Source organism: Odontomachus brunneus, unplaced genomic scaffold (genome assembly GCF_010583005.1).
Source record: "Odontomachus brunneus isolate Ranch 3 - 2012 unplaced genomic scaffold, Obru_v1 Obru_scaffold_103, whole genome shotgun sequence".
Taxonomy (NCBI): Eukaryota; Metazoa; Arthropoda; class Insecta; order Hymenoptera; family Formicidae; genus Odontomachus; species Odontomachus brunneus.
In genome coordinates this window covers 1181254-1197617 of record NW_022639553.1, presented here as the reverse complement: position 1 = coordinate 1197617, position 16364 = coordinate 1181254, and the positions used below count along the sequence as shown (strand labels likewise).

The 16364-nt window shown below is 41.0% G+C and overlaps 1 protein-coding gene across 1 annotated transcript in view; it reads right to left on the bottom strand.

Moving 5' to 3' along the window:
* Positions 1-16364, bottom strand: part of LOC116848993 — a 205250-nt gene that overhangs the window by 32950 nt on the left and 155936 nt on the right. The window contains exons 3-4 of the mRNA XM_032825702.1: positions 15075-15308; positions 14115-14617 (exon numbers count right to left, since the gene is read on the bottom strand). Coding sequence (XP_032681593.1) covers positions 14115-14617; positions 15075-15308 — 737 coding nt within the window. The remainder of the gene's footprint in view (positions 1-14114; positions 14618-15074; positions 15309-16364) is intronic.

Here is a 16364-nt window from a genome sequence, read left to right as displayed (position 1 = left end):
AAAAAAAAAAAAAAAGAAATCCTAATCAATAAAAATCAGCCAGTTTTTAACTATTGACCAGTTTTTCCTGGAAATTTTTTCACTCGAATAGAATCCAGCTAGAGTTGCCGTCACTAGGAATCTCCAATAACGAGGTTTCGTCGAGCAGTTGTGCTTCGCTTAGCGGAAACGTACGTGGTAATGCGAAGGAAATCGGGAAACGGCCACGAACAGGCGATTAGGAGACCGACTAAACGCGAGCAATCGTAGGGTCTCTCTCGTGAAGTAATCGCATTAACACGGAATGCATTCGACGGTGAGTTTATCGCGGACGTTTTCAGCGTTTCATTGGCGATCCCTCGTAGGAAATCCGCGACACGCGATCGCTCAGAACGATCGACGACAATTTCTAGGGGCCGAGGCGTCCCGCGCGCATAAGTGACCACCAACTCGACGCTAATGCAATACGAGAGGGCATTAAACTATGATAACGCGATCGCCATCAGTCCAGCTATGAATTACTCGACGGGGGCGGAGAGAGAGGTAAGCGGTAGTACCTGTGCATCCCGGCCACCCCGAGCATCTATAGTCTGGTTATTGCAGCAGCGTATTACTCTCAGGGGCGGTTTTGTACGAACGGCTTTTGTGCGAAAGGCGTTGAAAGCCTCTTGCTTCGCATTTCGCAAAGATAAAGGTAGGTGCACGAAACAATCTGTACTAATTTTAGTACCCAATGAAATATAATCCCAGCCTCAGCGGAATCCACTGAATCCTAGAAGGCTTCGCTCTTGTGTGTGTATGATCTCGAGAGGATTCTTCTAAGAGGAAAATATTCCAAGCACAATATCCTTAAAGTTAGAAGAATTCTTGTCTTTTGTCTGCAGTACAAGTCTGAACAGAAATTTTTTTTCCAGTAAGAGAGCATTTTGATTCAAATAAACACATTCTCTTTGATTCGAAAGGAGAAAAATCAGAATAGTATCTAGTAGATTTCTGATTAGTAGCTCCTCTTCTGATCAAGCTTACTTGATTAGAAAAGCAATCTTATTTATACTCATTCTCTGTGAAAGTTTCTGCTTAGAATAGAAAGTAGCATTTTGTAACTAGATTATTCTTTTATGGGTGAAGATATCGAAGAGATATATTAAATTTGTAATCAGCAAACTCCAAGTTTTCACTCTGGCAAATAAAAAGTGAATTCTATTTGGACGGAAGGTTTTTCAAGTTTTAGGAGTGGAATTCTTTAATAGCGAAAATCTGGTGTTTTTTTATACCTGCCTCTGTTGCGACGTGACTTAGCCGTTAACTCAGTTTTTCCTTTCGTACATAAATTTTCATGAATTTCTTAACTTTTCTAATCTTAAGCATGCGCTCGTCCGATGCGATGATCGCTGTTTATTTGCTTTTCGTGGCCGGCCCTGCTGCCACCCTCGCGTAACAACCTGCCGGAAATTACTCGACGTTGGCTCGCGGTGTGCACGCTAACCCCGGAGTCGAAGAACCGAAATTTCCCTACTGTGGTATCCGACGGTAGTGGCCCGGCGAGCCGGCGGCATTAGCTAGGCAATCGGTCGGCGAAATTATTCATGCTGCGGCATGCTACGAGCTGGCCACGAACGTACCACGCGACGTCCCAAGTCGGCGGATTTCCTGACGAATTACGGTCTCCGCCACGCAGGACGAAGGGTCGTCGATCGGAAATTACCTTCGTGCCGTGGACGGTGCGCGGCTGGGAATTAAGTTCCGGTGTTTTTTCGTCGGTCCTTCGTCTCGGGCCGCGAGGAAGATGATTGGTACAAACGCGGGGGGGAACAGTTGAAAATTAACCCTCGACCCTTCCGCTCGGACTTATCTACGATCTGAAATAATGTTCAGCACGGTTTGAAACAAAGAAGTTTAATGTTAGTCCTCGAATTTCGGTGAATCTTAACACGTCAATTTCTTGGTCAATGTGTTCGCAAATTCTTGGCACGTAACTGTTGAAAAGACCTTGCAATTGCAATTGGTACACGGGGATAATATTATAGTTTATTTTCCGCATGTAAATTCTTTTGTTAGTACCAGGTTTGTTAGTGGAAGATTTATCTTGCTAAAGAATAGTAAAAATTTCGCTAGAGACATAGCAAACTTTTTAAGAGCACATTTAAAATTCCTATATTTAAAATATAAGTAGCACACAATGAGTCATTTATCAATTACTTTAGAATTGTATAATAATTTTTAAATAACTTCTCCGCATGTAAACATGCGCGCACAATGATTGAGTTATTGGTACACGATTTTTGCTAAATAACATCATCTGACCGTTTGAAGCTCTCATTGTTCAAACTCTCCTTGTTTGATTAAAAAAGTTACTTTTTTCCCGTCGATGCAAATTCCCGCGAGTAAAGTGGCGCAAGGGAAGACCGCAAGCGATTATCCATTCTTCGGAAAGCGAGTCGTTTTTCTTCCTAGTCGTTCATTAGCATTCAACCGGCTACGCGTTACGGCTTTTCTTTGTTTTTACGGGGAAATTATTAGGCCAATTAGAAGCACGCAGGCACAATGCGCGGAAGTTGCGAGAAAAGAACCGTAAAGCTCTATCTTCCCTTTTGAATGTATTGCGATCGAACGCGGGCCGAAAGTTTCCGTTGTAGGCTCCTGCACGAAATTGTTCTCTGCGATTTCAATTTTCAGGATCATTACCTTTGAACAGAGTGGGGGTTGCAGTTTATGCATGTAGAAACCGCCGATAAAACCTGCACTTTTCTTATGGTGCTATTTTATACGCAGAAGTTACTTGCTATTCTCTCGCGGGTATACAGTTACAGATTTATTTATGCAAAAAGTTCGCTTCATCCGGGAAAATCTTGTGCGGTATAATAAAGCCATATTTAGATTTTCTTGCATCATCGTTACTCACTGAGCCGAAAGCGCGTTACGTCCTTAAAAAAAAAATATATATGTGTATGAAAAGTGAAAGAAGAATACCAGAAAGACATCATGGGTAATAGAGAAAAAGAAAGAAACACACACACACGTGCGCAGAGAGAGAGAGAGAGAGAGAGAGAGAGAGAGAGAGAGAGAGAGAGAATATAGAGTAAGTATCAACTCGGGAGATAATTATTTGCGAGTCATTCTGATGATGGGCTGTCAAGTGACGAGGGTGAATTATGCGTGGCATTTTGCCGTATCCCCTCGCCCTACTTTCCCTTTTATTTTCCGCCTCGTTTCCCCGCGACCCCGCGTCGCTGAAATCAATTGCAAACGTAGCGATTCCGCGCGCCCCTACGCGGAAATGGACCGTCATAATATTTCGGTGGGTTTGAGCGAGCAGTAAAATAAATTTCAGCGCGGTGCAATATTCGATTCTATTTTCACTTCAAAGATTTTCAATATTCGCCGAATAGTCCGTACGTAATTGTAAAGTATTATATCCGGTCGGGGCGCTGCAGCAGTCGGGGATAAATTTCTCGACGTATGCAGGAATCACCTCGGTGTGGAAACGTGAAATTATTAGCGAAATGGGCAAAGAGAAAGTAAAATCAGCCGTGCGCGATGTACACGAGGAAAATCCTCTCTCTCTCTCTCTCTCTCTCTCTCTCTCTCTCTCTCTCTCTTTCTCAGCTGCAACATCGCGAATCCTCCGTTCTCCGTCATAGCGCATATATTATTCAACATCATATTAATTCAACATCTGCGAAAAGTGAGGGCTTTGGTACGAAAGTATGAGACAACGTCCAACGAGTGACCATCTGTCGCGCGTGTCTACTCAAAGCTTGCTTCTATTCAAAGAAATATCCGATACGCTGAAAACACCGTTCGATATCCCCCTGTCTTTTCGCATTACGGTCAGTTGGTCAGCGGTGCAGCATTGTTGGTGGCAAGACTGAAATTAACCCGCAGCGATGCCGGTGTCGACCTTGTGACCCGCGTGGAGAACGCGCGAGGACACACGCCGAAGCCGTGAAACAATATAGTTAACCACCAGCTTTCTCTCTCTCTCTCTCTCTCTCTCTCTCTCTCTTCCTTCCCTCTCTTTCTCTTTCTCCCTCCTCTGATGACGTCCCGCCCGCGCCCGGATAAATGGGTCAATAGGTGAGACGCATGGAACGTACACGTCGAAATGACCTAGTTCGGAATAAGGCGAGAGTCGCGCGATCAATAGCGCATTCTTGACTTGGAAAACCTACAATGTCAGCGGAAGAAGACGGCACCGCCGAGTGGGCAAATGGGATCGTGGATCGAGCATTTAGCTAGAGCTACCTCCGGCATTCGGCGGCGAAGAGGAGCTGCTGCCCCATTTTCCGGGGCAGAGAAAGAGTGACAGAGAGAAAGAGACGCGAACGTCCGAAGTAACCTCAGAAAGCTCGATCGGGATCGCAGCTTTCGGATCGAAGAATCACTTACTCGATCACACCGAGCGGAAACTCCGACAAACTTCGTCGTGGAAATTGCGATTTTCGATTAGCGACCTTTCTGCCTTGCGAAGGGAGCAGCTCGGAATTCGGGATCTTAATTTTAACGGGGGATCAATCTCGGATTTGATTTTTCCACGAGATGACGCGGCGATTCGGCGATGGGATCCGGCAGTTGTGGAATTGAATACGCATCCAGATGGCTTATGGGATGGCTCGTCGTTATCGGCGCACCGTGTCGAGATCTACTAGCGATCTGCCAGCTACGTCTTCATTTCCGCGACGTGCACTTCGATTACGCTCGTTTAATCGAAGTCGATGTTCTTTCATTAACGCAAATGACACGCGAAAGACGGTGAAATGTTTTGTCGCTCCTTTCCGGCAAAACTGCGGCGATATGACGCAGTCGGAAGACGAAGGCACGGCTCATAAATAAATAACGGGCTTATAAATAACAGAAGAAAATAAAGCTTCTAATAAAGATAAATGGGTAGATAGATAGATAAATGTTCTGATTATAACACTCTGCAGAATTATAGCACTGATGCCCTTTAAGAGCGTTCATAAGGAAACAATTGACAATTATATAGGGTGTCTGATGCAAGACATGTGTGTACACAAAGAGAACGATTTGGTTGAATCAAATAAACGCTTCTTTGGAATAGTCCAAACGAATTTTTCGATTGATTAAACAAAATTTTGTTTGAAGCAACAAAAATATTTGCGGCTTAGTTCCAAAGAAATATTTTTGTTGTATCAACCAAATAATTCGTTTGGACTATTCCAAAGAAACATTTATTTGAATCAATAAATCGTTCTCTCTGTGCAGATAGATTAGGTCAAACTGAACAAAAAATTTCCTTGCCATTTTTCAAACAACCACGTAAAATTCTGAATTATTCATCAAAGAAGATTTGCGAACGAATTTTGTGTTCAGTTTGATCTAATCTCCACGTGCATTGACGTCATGCATCTCGCGTCAGACACTTTGTAGATGGTAATCGTAGACTTATAGAATAAACTGAGCACCCTTATAGCACGGTTGATGACAAAATTGAGGGACAGAGATGTGCTAAGTCAAATGCTTTCTTCTTCACACAGTACTGGGGGAGGAGGTAGAGAACGTTTTTGTTCAGTTTGACCTAATCTACAAATACACACACATACACGACGGCAGGTGTCGCTATCACAACTCATCTGTATCGCACAAAGGAGAAACAAAAGAGAGAGTGAAACATGGATGACTCTCCGCAGACACTATACGAGCAATACATCTTTAAAGATCTTAGATCATGTGAGAGAGAAGCAAGAACTGGAACTTTCCCAGCTGATATTTCCCGTGAAAAAAGATATTATTAATATTAATAACGACAGCACCGTAGATGTGATTTGAGCGCTCGTGCGAGCGAATGGCCTTACGAAGTCTCGAATCGCTCGTTCGTCTCAAGTTCAGTCGACGTTCTGTCATAGACACCCGTGTTTGCGTCAGGAAGAGAAACCCGAATCAAGTTGCCGGTTACGTGAACGGAATATTTCCCGCCTGAGTGCACAGTTCTGCAGCGACAATGTCAAGTATAAACAATCTATACAGCGTACTGAACACGGGAACTGCATAACGAAGAGATAGTATTGCTCGATACGGCTGTTTATTGATCTCGCGAGTCCGCTTCATGCTCTTAGCATCAGCGGCGTTAACCCGGTCAGGGAGCAAAATGCTGCAGATACTCCCTGCGTAACGAGGGTCGCGTTGCCAGACAGCCAGCCGTTTATTAATTTCGCGAGTTTACTTCACTCGCACCTGAGTAATTGATTAACGTGGTGAAGTCGGAGTGTCGCGCAGTCAAACATTCTCACAGGCACCGCCGAGCAAAGCAACCAACGCGTGCAACGCGATGAAAGATAAATGGATGCTTCAGACGGCGGCGTTTGCTTCTCATTACGCGCACCTCAGTTGGAAGATAAGAACGTGTAATTAAGCGTCGTACTTCGACCAATAGACCGACATGGAGGAGCGAGCAGGGTTAATAGAGCCCGGAAGTGTACCAGCTTCAAACGGCGCGCTTCTCTCTCTCTCTCTCTCTCTCTCTCTCTCTCTCTTGTCTGTGCTTTTAATTATCGCGTATTGATTTTTAACGTTCGCGCGGCATGCCAAGCGGACGATATATTACAGCCTCGTAATTTCGAAGCCCGCCCGATCCCGCGAATACCAGATCCCCACAAAGCAAACGCGCCAGCCGTGGTTGTTCACAAAGGGCGCGTATATTCTGGGTCAGGGTCTCTCAAACTAGGTTGTATCTCGTCGCCATTCGCCACGGCGCTGTACATATTCGGAACGTGCGAAAGCGTCCCGGCCATTCCGAAAAGGTCTCACCATCAACTTACAGTCCCAGACTGTATGAATGTGCGCTCGATTCCGAATTTGGTCGTAAAGCCGCGGCTAACGTGCTATTAAGCGTTCGCCGGCAATCGCGGATGCGATATCAGGAAACGATCGCGAAATTATCGGGACAGTGAAAGAGCAAGCTGCGTCGCAGAGACTGCAGCGTCTAGATCCGGACCTCGATTCTGGATCCGGATCCGCGTCTCTTTTTGTAGTCTGAACTGTGATCTGGATAGTGTGCTTTTGAGTTTCCGGATTAAAATCGATGTCGGATATCCGGATTCTGGACTTCAGTTCTAGATACGAGTCTCGATTCTGAATCCGGATCCACATCTCTTTTTGTAATCTAAACTTCGATAATTTGCTTTTGAGTTTCTAGATCGAAACCGATATTGAATATCCGGATTCTGGATTTCAGTTCTAAGTACGAGCCTCGATTCTGAATTCGAATCCGAATTCTTATGTTCTGAACTTGGATACGAATAGTGTACTTTCAAATTGCCGGATCGTAGCCGATGTGTAGTATTCAGATTCTGGGTTTCAGTTCTAAATCCGAACCTCGATTCTGGATCCGCATCCAAATCTTTTGTTATAATCTAAACTTGAATTCGAATAATGCGCTTTTGAGTTTCCGGATTGAAACCGATGTCGGATATCCGGATAGTCAGATATCAGAATATCTGGAAGTCCTAGTTTTAGAACTTAACACTTCGAACATACTGTGGTGGAAATTTGCACCATCGATTTCTTCAAAAAGCGATTTTTTCGGAATACAATTGAGTGTATATCAATTTTTCACTCTTTTATCATTTTATTATTAGTTTTTATACAAATGTCTGACCTTTTCTTATACTACGAAAATGAAAGATTGAGATTGATCAATTTGTGGAGCCAAGTTATAAGTCAGCAAAAATTGTTGATGCAAATTTGAATCTGTGCTTTTAGTGTCCTCCGCCAGATGTGCGTGCTCGAAGGATTAATAGTTATTACTTAAAACTCTCGTTTCAAGTGAGATACTCAGATTTGAGTTCAAAGTTAGATAGGAATTTTTCAGCTGAGTTGCGATCACATATATAACGTTATATATATATCATATAGGATAGGATCCACTTGATATTGCAAATGCTCTGAAGCGTCTTATAGACACCAATCACAGTCCTGATTTTTTTGTGCGTTCCAAAGCGTTTGTAGCTTCGAGTGGATCCCACACATAAATCAATTAGAAACTTTGGAACTGACTGTGAATAGAAGAATCCGAGTATCTTAACGCGAGATAACTTTCAAGTGGCAGTTATTAATATAGGCCTCAAGTTAGAATCGCACGATGCACGATTTCACGTCTGCTTACATGCATGCTGATCGGCAGTTCACTGCATGAATTGCAATCGTGCATTGGAAGATCTATGCGGTGAACTGAAGCTGTCGGTCAGCATGCACGCCAGAAGGCATGAAATCTCAGGCAGAACGAAAAGTCACGACGATGTCAAAATAACGCTGAAGTGATGAGAAAATGACGAAAAAACTCATGATTTTCGATCACGATTCGGTCATTTTCTCATCATTTTGTCGTGATTTTCTGTTCTACTTGAGGTTGTGCATCATGTGATACTCTAACTTTGGGGGCTGATGTGTCTCTACACGCGCGCCGTTTTGCTTACCACCCCTCCTGAGAACCGCTGCCCCAGGCAGGTGCCGCGAGGATAATAACTGCGCTCGGCTGTCAAACGCCGGACAACGGTGTGTTGTTAAATCGCGCCATTAACGTACTAAGGACGAGTCCCGTGTCAGTCGAGAACGTATTCGGCAGATAAATTGAATGTTTTCGCCGTTCTGGAAACCGGGATTTACGCCACATAGAAACTTTATTTAACTTTATACTTATATTTACGTGTAATTACACGTAAATATAGTATAAATATAGTCGAAGCGATTCTGAGGATTATCGGGAATATCAATGGCGATTCGAAAGGTGTTACATTTTTATCAGTGCCGAGGAAAATTTGCATTTTAATAGCGACTCGGGGTATCTTCTTAATTTATAACAACGACGCGTGGAAAGTAACGCGTGAAAATAATTCCACGGAGTCGTCGGCGTCGCGCCGATGAACAGCTCCTTCCAAATGCATGAGATTGAAATTGAAAATATGGAGATTTCATGCGTCCCGCGCGGTGTAGGCACGTTTGTGAGAAGCAACGATGACCACGCAATGCATTCGCAACTGGCAATCGATCAAATCGCTCCGAAATCGTCGGCGCCGAAGGTAAATCATGCAAGGTCTCTTAAATTATCTGAGAAAAATCATCATAACACAAAAAGCAATACACGATAATTATTTGCAAATTATTTGCTGCAGAAAGCAATTTATTTGCTGTATCCATAAAAAATATATGAGCGGCTAGATAGCTTAATAATAAGTTACTTAGCTTCATATCTTTTAAAATTAACATTTACATACATCACAGCAAAAATCGAATATACAACGAATTTTTTTTCTAATTTTTTGCTATTCTTTACTGTAGAAAAAGATTTTTGGTTACAGCCAAAAAAAATTACAAACGGGTAAAAAGCTTAACAAGAATACTCTTAAAAAGTGAATTGTTCCCATCACAATTACATCGTTATATAGTTTGATTTGTTTTCGATATACTATGTCGATAGTATGTGAGTTACGATTTTTTTGCTCGCGAAATAAGATGTTCAAAAAAGGCAAAAGAAATACGCCAAACGATGACTACAAGAATAAAGTGCTTTTAAAGAATGGATTGTTCCCAACACAATTGCATCGTTATATAGATTGATATATCTTGATCGGATATATGCAATTGTGATGGAAACAATCTATTTTTTAAGAGTACTTTACTTTTGTAGCCACCGTTTTGCGTATTACTTTTTTCTTATCTAGACATCTTATTTCGCGAGCAAAAAAATCGTAACCGACATATATCGAAAGCAAATAAATCAAGCTTTTTAAAGATACAATTGTGATGGAAGCACTCCATTTTTTTTAAGAGCACTTTACTCTTGTAGCCATGGTCTCGTATATTTCTTTTAACTTATCTGGACATCTTATTTTGCAAGCAAAAAATCGTGACCAACATATATCAAATAAATCAAGCTACATATCAATGCAATCGTGATGAGAATAATATACTTTTTAAGAGTATTTTATTTTTGTTAAGCTATCTACCCGTTTATAATTTTTTTTGGCTGTAGCTAAAAATTTTTTTCCACAGCAAAGAATAGCAAAAAATTAGCAAAAAATTCATGGTATATTCGACCTTTTGCTGTAATGTATGTAAATACTATTTTTAAAAGTGGCTAGATAGTTTAATATAAAGTGGCTAGATAGTTTAATATTAAGCTATCTAGCCGCTCATATCTTTTTTATGGCTACAGTAAAAAATTGCTTCCTATAGCAAAAAAGCAAATAATTACCACAATTACCATATATTGAATAATCACCATATATTGCTTCTAGTGTTCTGATGATTTGATTCAGACAGATTAAGAGACCTAATCATGCATTATCCATCGCGAAGTCTATCGCGTCTAGGGAGAAAGCGAATGATTTTTCAAATAGAAACAATCGATGCTTTTAACATATATTACCCGAGCAGTAAAATTTCTACTAAAAACTGGTCATTAATCAGAAACTAGTGCTTACCGGCTAAGTGTTTTATTAGATAATAACTGTTCTGAAACTTGCCAATAAAATACTGATTAGTATTTCTTGGCTATTTGCCGGCCAAAAACTTGGCAAGAAAAATATTAAGTAAATACTCAGCAGTTTCTGTCCAGTAAAAATTCGGAAAATGCTGACAGTATGTTTTCTTACTCGTAAGAAAAATGTTAAGTAAAGGTTGGTAAGTTTTTGTACAGTGAAAACTTGAAAAATACTGGCCAGGTATTTCTCGGTCAGTATTTTTAGGCAAGACGAAATTAAAAATAAAATTATAACTTTCTCAATAATGAATTAGTTTCCACGTGAAAAGACTCTTTACCTTCTGAAACATGAGTTTCACGTTATTTTTATATTGCCTATTGAGTTTTTATATTATATTGAGTGATAAAATGCAGTATTTTACAACGTGAACGATGAAAACTATTTGAGAGAATTTGTACAAAAAAGAATTGATTAGGAGCTGAACAAAAACTGATAAAAAACTGATTAGAAGCTGATCAGAAGGTAGTCAGAAAGTGACTAGTTTTCTTGTCCAATCACTATGGAAGTAAGCATCGCCCAGATTGACTAGAAACCCAATATTGGTTAATTTTCTACTCCGGTACATTATACAGTCCGCTTGTAGATTCGACAGGTTTCCACCTTGAGATGAATTCGCGAAGATTTTGACCGACACGATCGTCGCCAACACACACGCAACGGTGCTTGTATAACAAAAGTCACAACTGCATTATGGATGAGTTGTAATAACAGAATTCCTCGCCGACTCGCTGGCTGAGACGTGGAAGATTACAGTCAGCCGCGACTCTGTTATGAACGTTAACGAGGGAAAATTATTGAGCCCCTCTCTCGATGGCTAGCGCGACGAGTGGAAATTTATGAGGGGGCGATTGATTGATTTGCGGCCGCGTATCAACAACGTGCACCTTTCTTCAGGACTGGCGGCGACGGGACGGTATATACTCCAGAACAAGCTGGATCGTTAAGGCGTTTTAAATTACGAGACACTACTGTGTCATTAAGTGTCGTGGAACACGTAAAAAGAAGAGAAAAAAAGAGAAAATAGCTCGGCGCGTTGCAATCAACAACGCGCGCCTTTCTCCCGATGGACGCTTAATGCCGTGCAATCTGTTACGCGAAACTGGAGTTGGAAATGAATGTCTTAACGAGATGAAAATGTTAAGACGCCCGGCGGATATCCGCATAACGAGCTGGTTTTTTATGTAAATCCCGCGGGAGCGTATAATCACGCGACCCCCGCCCGGCTAAGAGATTTTAATCGTTATAATATGCTCGCGTTATCTCGCGATTATGATTGAAACGCACGAAAGAATCAATTAATGAGCGCACCTGAATGGAGAGGTGAGCTGAGGAACATTATAAAAGTATCTCGCCGGTCGATCATTCGCAAGATCCTAGCGCGATCTTCATTCACCCATCATCGCCGAGCCATTCATCTTTATCAGCTGCTCGTTATTGCATGTAACAAGGTCGCTCAGCCGTGTTAGTCGTCGCGGGGGAAAAAGGGGAACTTCAGCCTTCGGAAAGTTCGTCGGGCGGAGAGATCAGGGCCGATGATAATAGATCTGGCGAGCACGCGCGCGCGCAAACGTGAGAATACAGGTGCTGTCCGCCCCCGACAAAATAAGATTTGCGCGAGCGTTGTCGGCCGAGGGAAAGTTTTATGTGTGCATAATCCATACTGCGATATATCTTCCGAAATCCTGTTACTGTCAACAGACATAACCGCGCTCTCGCGTATTCGCGCGTCCCTTTCCACCCGCCGGATCTCTCTTCACTCCCTTTGAACTGCTCCCGTTCTCCCCCGTCGCGAACGCGAGGATCTCACACGCAATCGGTGTCGCCGTCGAGTTTTCTCCTTACGATGAATATCGCGCTCGCTGCAACAAGCTGATTTCTCGCGCGAGTGGATATTAATTAGTTTAATTAGACGCGTTAATTGGTCGACTGACGCTGTTGTGTTTTTCTTCGCAAAAGGTACATCTCCGTTTCGATCTTTCTTTGAGACGCAGCGAAAAAATTTAGATCTAGGAAACGTGTTCGCGAATATGAAATTTCGTCAATGTTTCACGTGAAATTTAAACGTACATTTTACATGTGAGATAAGAGCCTTTTATTTTTAAAGTCAGTTAAAGTATCCTATCGATGACGAAAGAGAAACTGAGAAAAATTATCTGATAAAAAATTAACAAACGGATTCCGATTAAAATACCGATAAACTTTTGTATCCGATCAGAAAATATCGAATGAGAAATACCAGTTTATAATTTTTTCATCGGTTTATTTGATGAAATGCTATTATGATAGGAAATATCTGATAAAATTTGATCAGATATAAAAATTGATCGGAATTTGATCGAAAATATTTGTTAATTTTTTATCGGATAATTTCTCTCAGTATAATTAAGATATGGAGAACACACTTATATCTTTATTAGTAGAAATATAAGATTTGCGCTCTGCCATTTGAGAACTTTCTTCTTAAATACACAGGGTGTTCTTTTTAATTGAATAATTTTAGCAAATTTTAGAAAGTGTTTAGGTGAGATTATATTAAAATGTGAATATTTTATGAGATATTTTATATTTTGTACTAGAAAGTATTAGAGAGAAAATGAAAGATATCTCGCAAAACAATCATCTTTCAATGATTTCAACCCTTTAATTTATGATAAAAATACGTAGATTAGAGAAATTTTATTCTATATATAAAAATATGTAGAATAATAAGCGGAACAGATTTTTGTTAAAAAATTATATAATTCTGTTTAAGAAATTAAAGTTGACTTTAAGGTCATTCCAAAAAAGCAAGTAAATATTATCATTTTCTTTCTTCTTATAGGGAAGAACCATAGGAGAGACTGGAGTTAAATGTCCCACATTTCAGAATTTCAAAGATTTTTCGAACAACTAATTGTTGTGATTGACTGTAACATGACAGAGGTAGCTTTCTTCTATATGTTAATATCCGCCACGATTCTGTTAACCGTATATTTTGTTTTGTAATAATCAAAATGCAAATATGCAGCAACGTGATCATCTTATTTTGGTTGTTAGTTCTGGGATCTTCGCGACAGCCTACCTGTAATTAAAGGCCAAGGCTTTAACTCGTTCGTTTATATATTTCATTTAAATCATTTTATGAATGAAAATTACTTTTATTAGCTAAAAACAGTATATATCATTTACTTGCAAGAAATTTTATTCCAACTAGTAACACGTTGCTTACTTTATTCACTTGCGATGGAGAATATTAATACGATATTTCGAGAAAATTTACTTTGTTACTACCAAATCAGTTTCTTCTATTTTTTAACTGTAATATTATCTTCAATTTTAATAAAGCTCGAGAAAAAATATTTATGTTCTAAGAGGATTATGTGTCGCGATTTTGTTATCCACCTTGCTTTCAAGACAAATATTAAAAAAGCACATGAGCAACATAGCCGAGTTATCTAGACGTTTTCCTCTACAGCTTTTTTTTCATATATTTTTTCCACACTGCCTTGTTTTCAAAATATTTGAAGTGTGCAATTTAAAAATGAGATATGCCCAGTATATATACTAAAATACAGAGGAAACTACTTAAGGACGCCACTCGAGGATCCGCGAGAAAAGTAGACAAGCGAATGTAAGAATACAATTGCCGCTTACCTGGCGTCACGCTTGGAAATGGTTGTCCGGGCAACGACGGGGGATGCTCGTCTTCGGGGGAACGCTCCGACGCGTATCCTTGATCTTGCGGCTCTCCGCCGCTCGCCAGTTTGCTCAGCTTCAAGTCGACGCACTTGCCGAACTGCTGACGATGCTTGAGCAGCTCGCAGTCGGGCTTGTGCAGCATCTTCATCAGCAAGTCGTCGTCATCGTCGTCGTCGTTTCCGTCGTTGGTGGTCGTTGCGTTCGTGACTGTGCACGGGTGCGAGGACGACGAGTTCGATTCAAGGCTCCTGCCGCTGTTCCTGGTGTCCTGCTTGCGTTTGGGCAGTGTGCCGACCAGGTCAAGGTCGGCGTTCCGGTGGCATCTGTCCTCCATGGGCGCGCCGCGGCCATATCTCCTGCCGGAGTCGCCGTGCGCCGTGTCGGTGCTGCGATTCCTCTTCACCGAGTCGAAGTTACCGTGACGACACCGCACCAGATCGAGATCGCTTTGCTGGTACCTGGAAGCCGAGCGGGATCGCTCGGTTAATTCTCCATTCAGAGAGAGTTCCGCTTCGTCCCGGAAGGGAGAGCCGTTGTACGATACGCGAGAACGATTTTCTGGGACTCCGAGATGCGGACGGCGCGCGAAGGACTCGATGAGTTCAAAATGAGAACTTCGGAGGTTCGCGTTCGATGCAAGCGGGCGCGATCGATCGATCGGAGGTTGAAGTCCGAAGAGACGTTCCCGGAATTCTCCAAATTGCCGAGTCTCCGCGCCGATTCTCGACGGTCCCGCGATGAAATGTCGGGATTGCGTGCAAGTGCGAAGGGCGATAAATTCCGGGAATTTATTAAGGATAATTAATGGGCTCTACACCTCGGACGCGTTCTCCTTTCGTTTTCTTCTTCACGCCGTCGCGCAATACGAAACGGACAGTTGTATGGTGAATTGTTTTTACGTGAGCGCTTACGTACCTCCAAGGATCGTTCTCGTCCAGGGAGTCCTGCGATCGGTGTTTAACGAGATCCAGAGTGCCGGTTGGCCCGCTGTCCGAGAAGTGCACCCCTAACGATCGTTTCTTGTGAGGTAACGTGCCGCCGAAATTTCCGCCGATAGTGTCGGACATGATATTATTGTTATCCCGCCGATCGTCGTCCAGCACATCCTTATCGTCCAGGTGATTCGGCAGCGAGCCGCAAAATTTGTATCTGCAAGAAATACATTAGCTGTTTAGATGCTACCATTTGGACAAGCCACGTCGAAGAATCGTTAATCGGATGTATAAAATGTTGAGTAATGAAATTTGGGAAGAATTAAAGAATAATCTATATTGCATCTAAAAGCAATCATAAATAATTTGACGTCGATTAAGAGACCGGATTGAAAGTTATTTCACTTTAAAATGGGGAAACTTAGTAAACATGACGTAAAATGACGTTTTAATGCTAAATTAATGGAGTATTTAACGTTAATAATACGTTATTTGATGTCATCTTTCCATTTGGAAGTATTTTAGACCTGTTATGATATATCACGTTGCTATCTTTACTAAAGGTAAGATAATGAAAAAATAATGACATACATCTCAATTTTTGTTACACACGTACTTCATATATTCAAAATACTGCAAAGTATGCAAAGTTTTATTATATGATTCAGAGATGAAAGTTTAAAATTAATCAGAAATAATATAGACTATAGTAAATATAAAATGTAAATACATGTGATGTTGAAGTAAAAAAAATGTTATTTAACTATATCGTATAAATCTGTCAAATATGTTTTTATCAAAGATTTCCAATTATTTTCAAATTTCAGTGATTTTCTGCAGGGATTATTTGGGCAACATATCCTTGACGAGAAACTACTGTTGTCATCAATAAATATATAGATTGCTCGATAAGATAATATTATATAGAATATCATACAAGATAATAATTGTAAGGGAATATTACTAAAAGAATTTTCACGATGTGAAGCCAATAATAACAACGCTGATAGAGGTGTTAACGATAAAAACAAATAAAAATAAAAATAATAAATATTTCTTTTTTGCAGCACTAGAAGATTTTTCAATCTTTAACGTTTATTTTTATTCGCGCAAATTTATCGGGAATATCGAAGGGTAATATTGGCTGATGGATGAAGCCGAAAATATGGAGCGTAGAAATACAGAACAAAATTTAAAAATGTTATCTCTCACGATGCGCATTACACGTTACACATTACACACTTGCGCACTATCTCTCTTCCTCTTTCTAGTC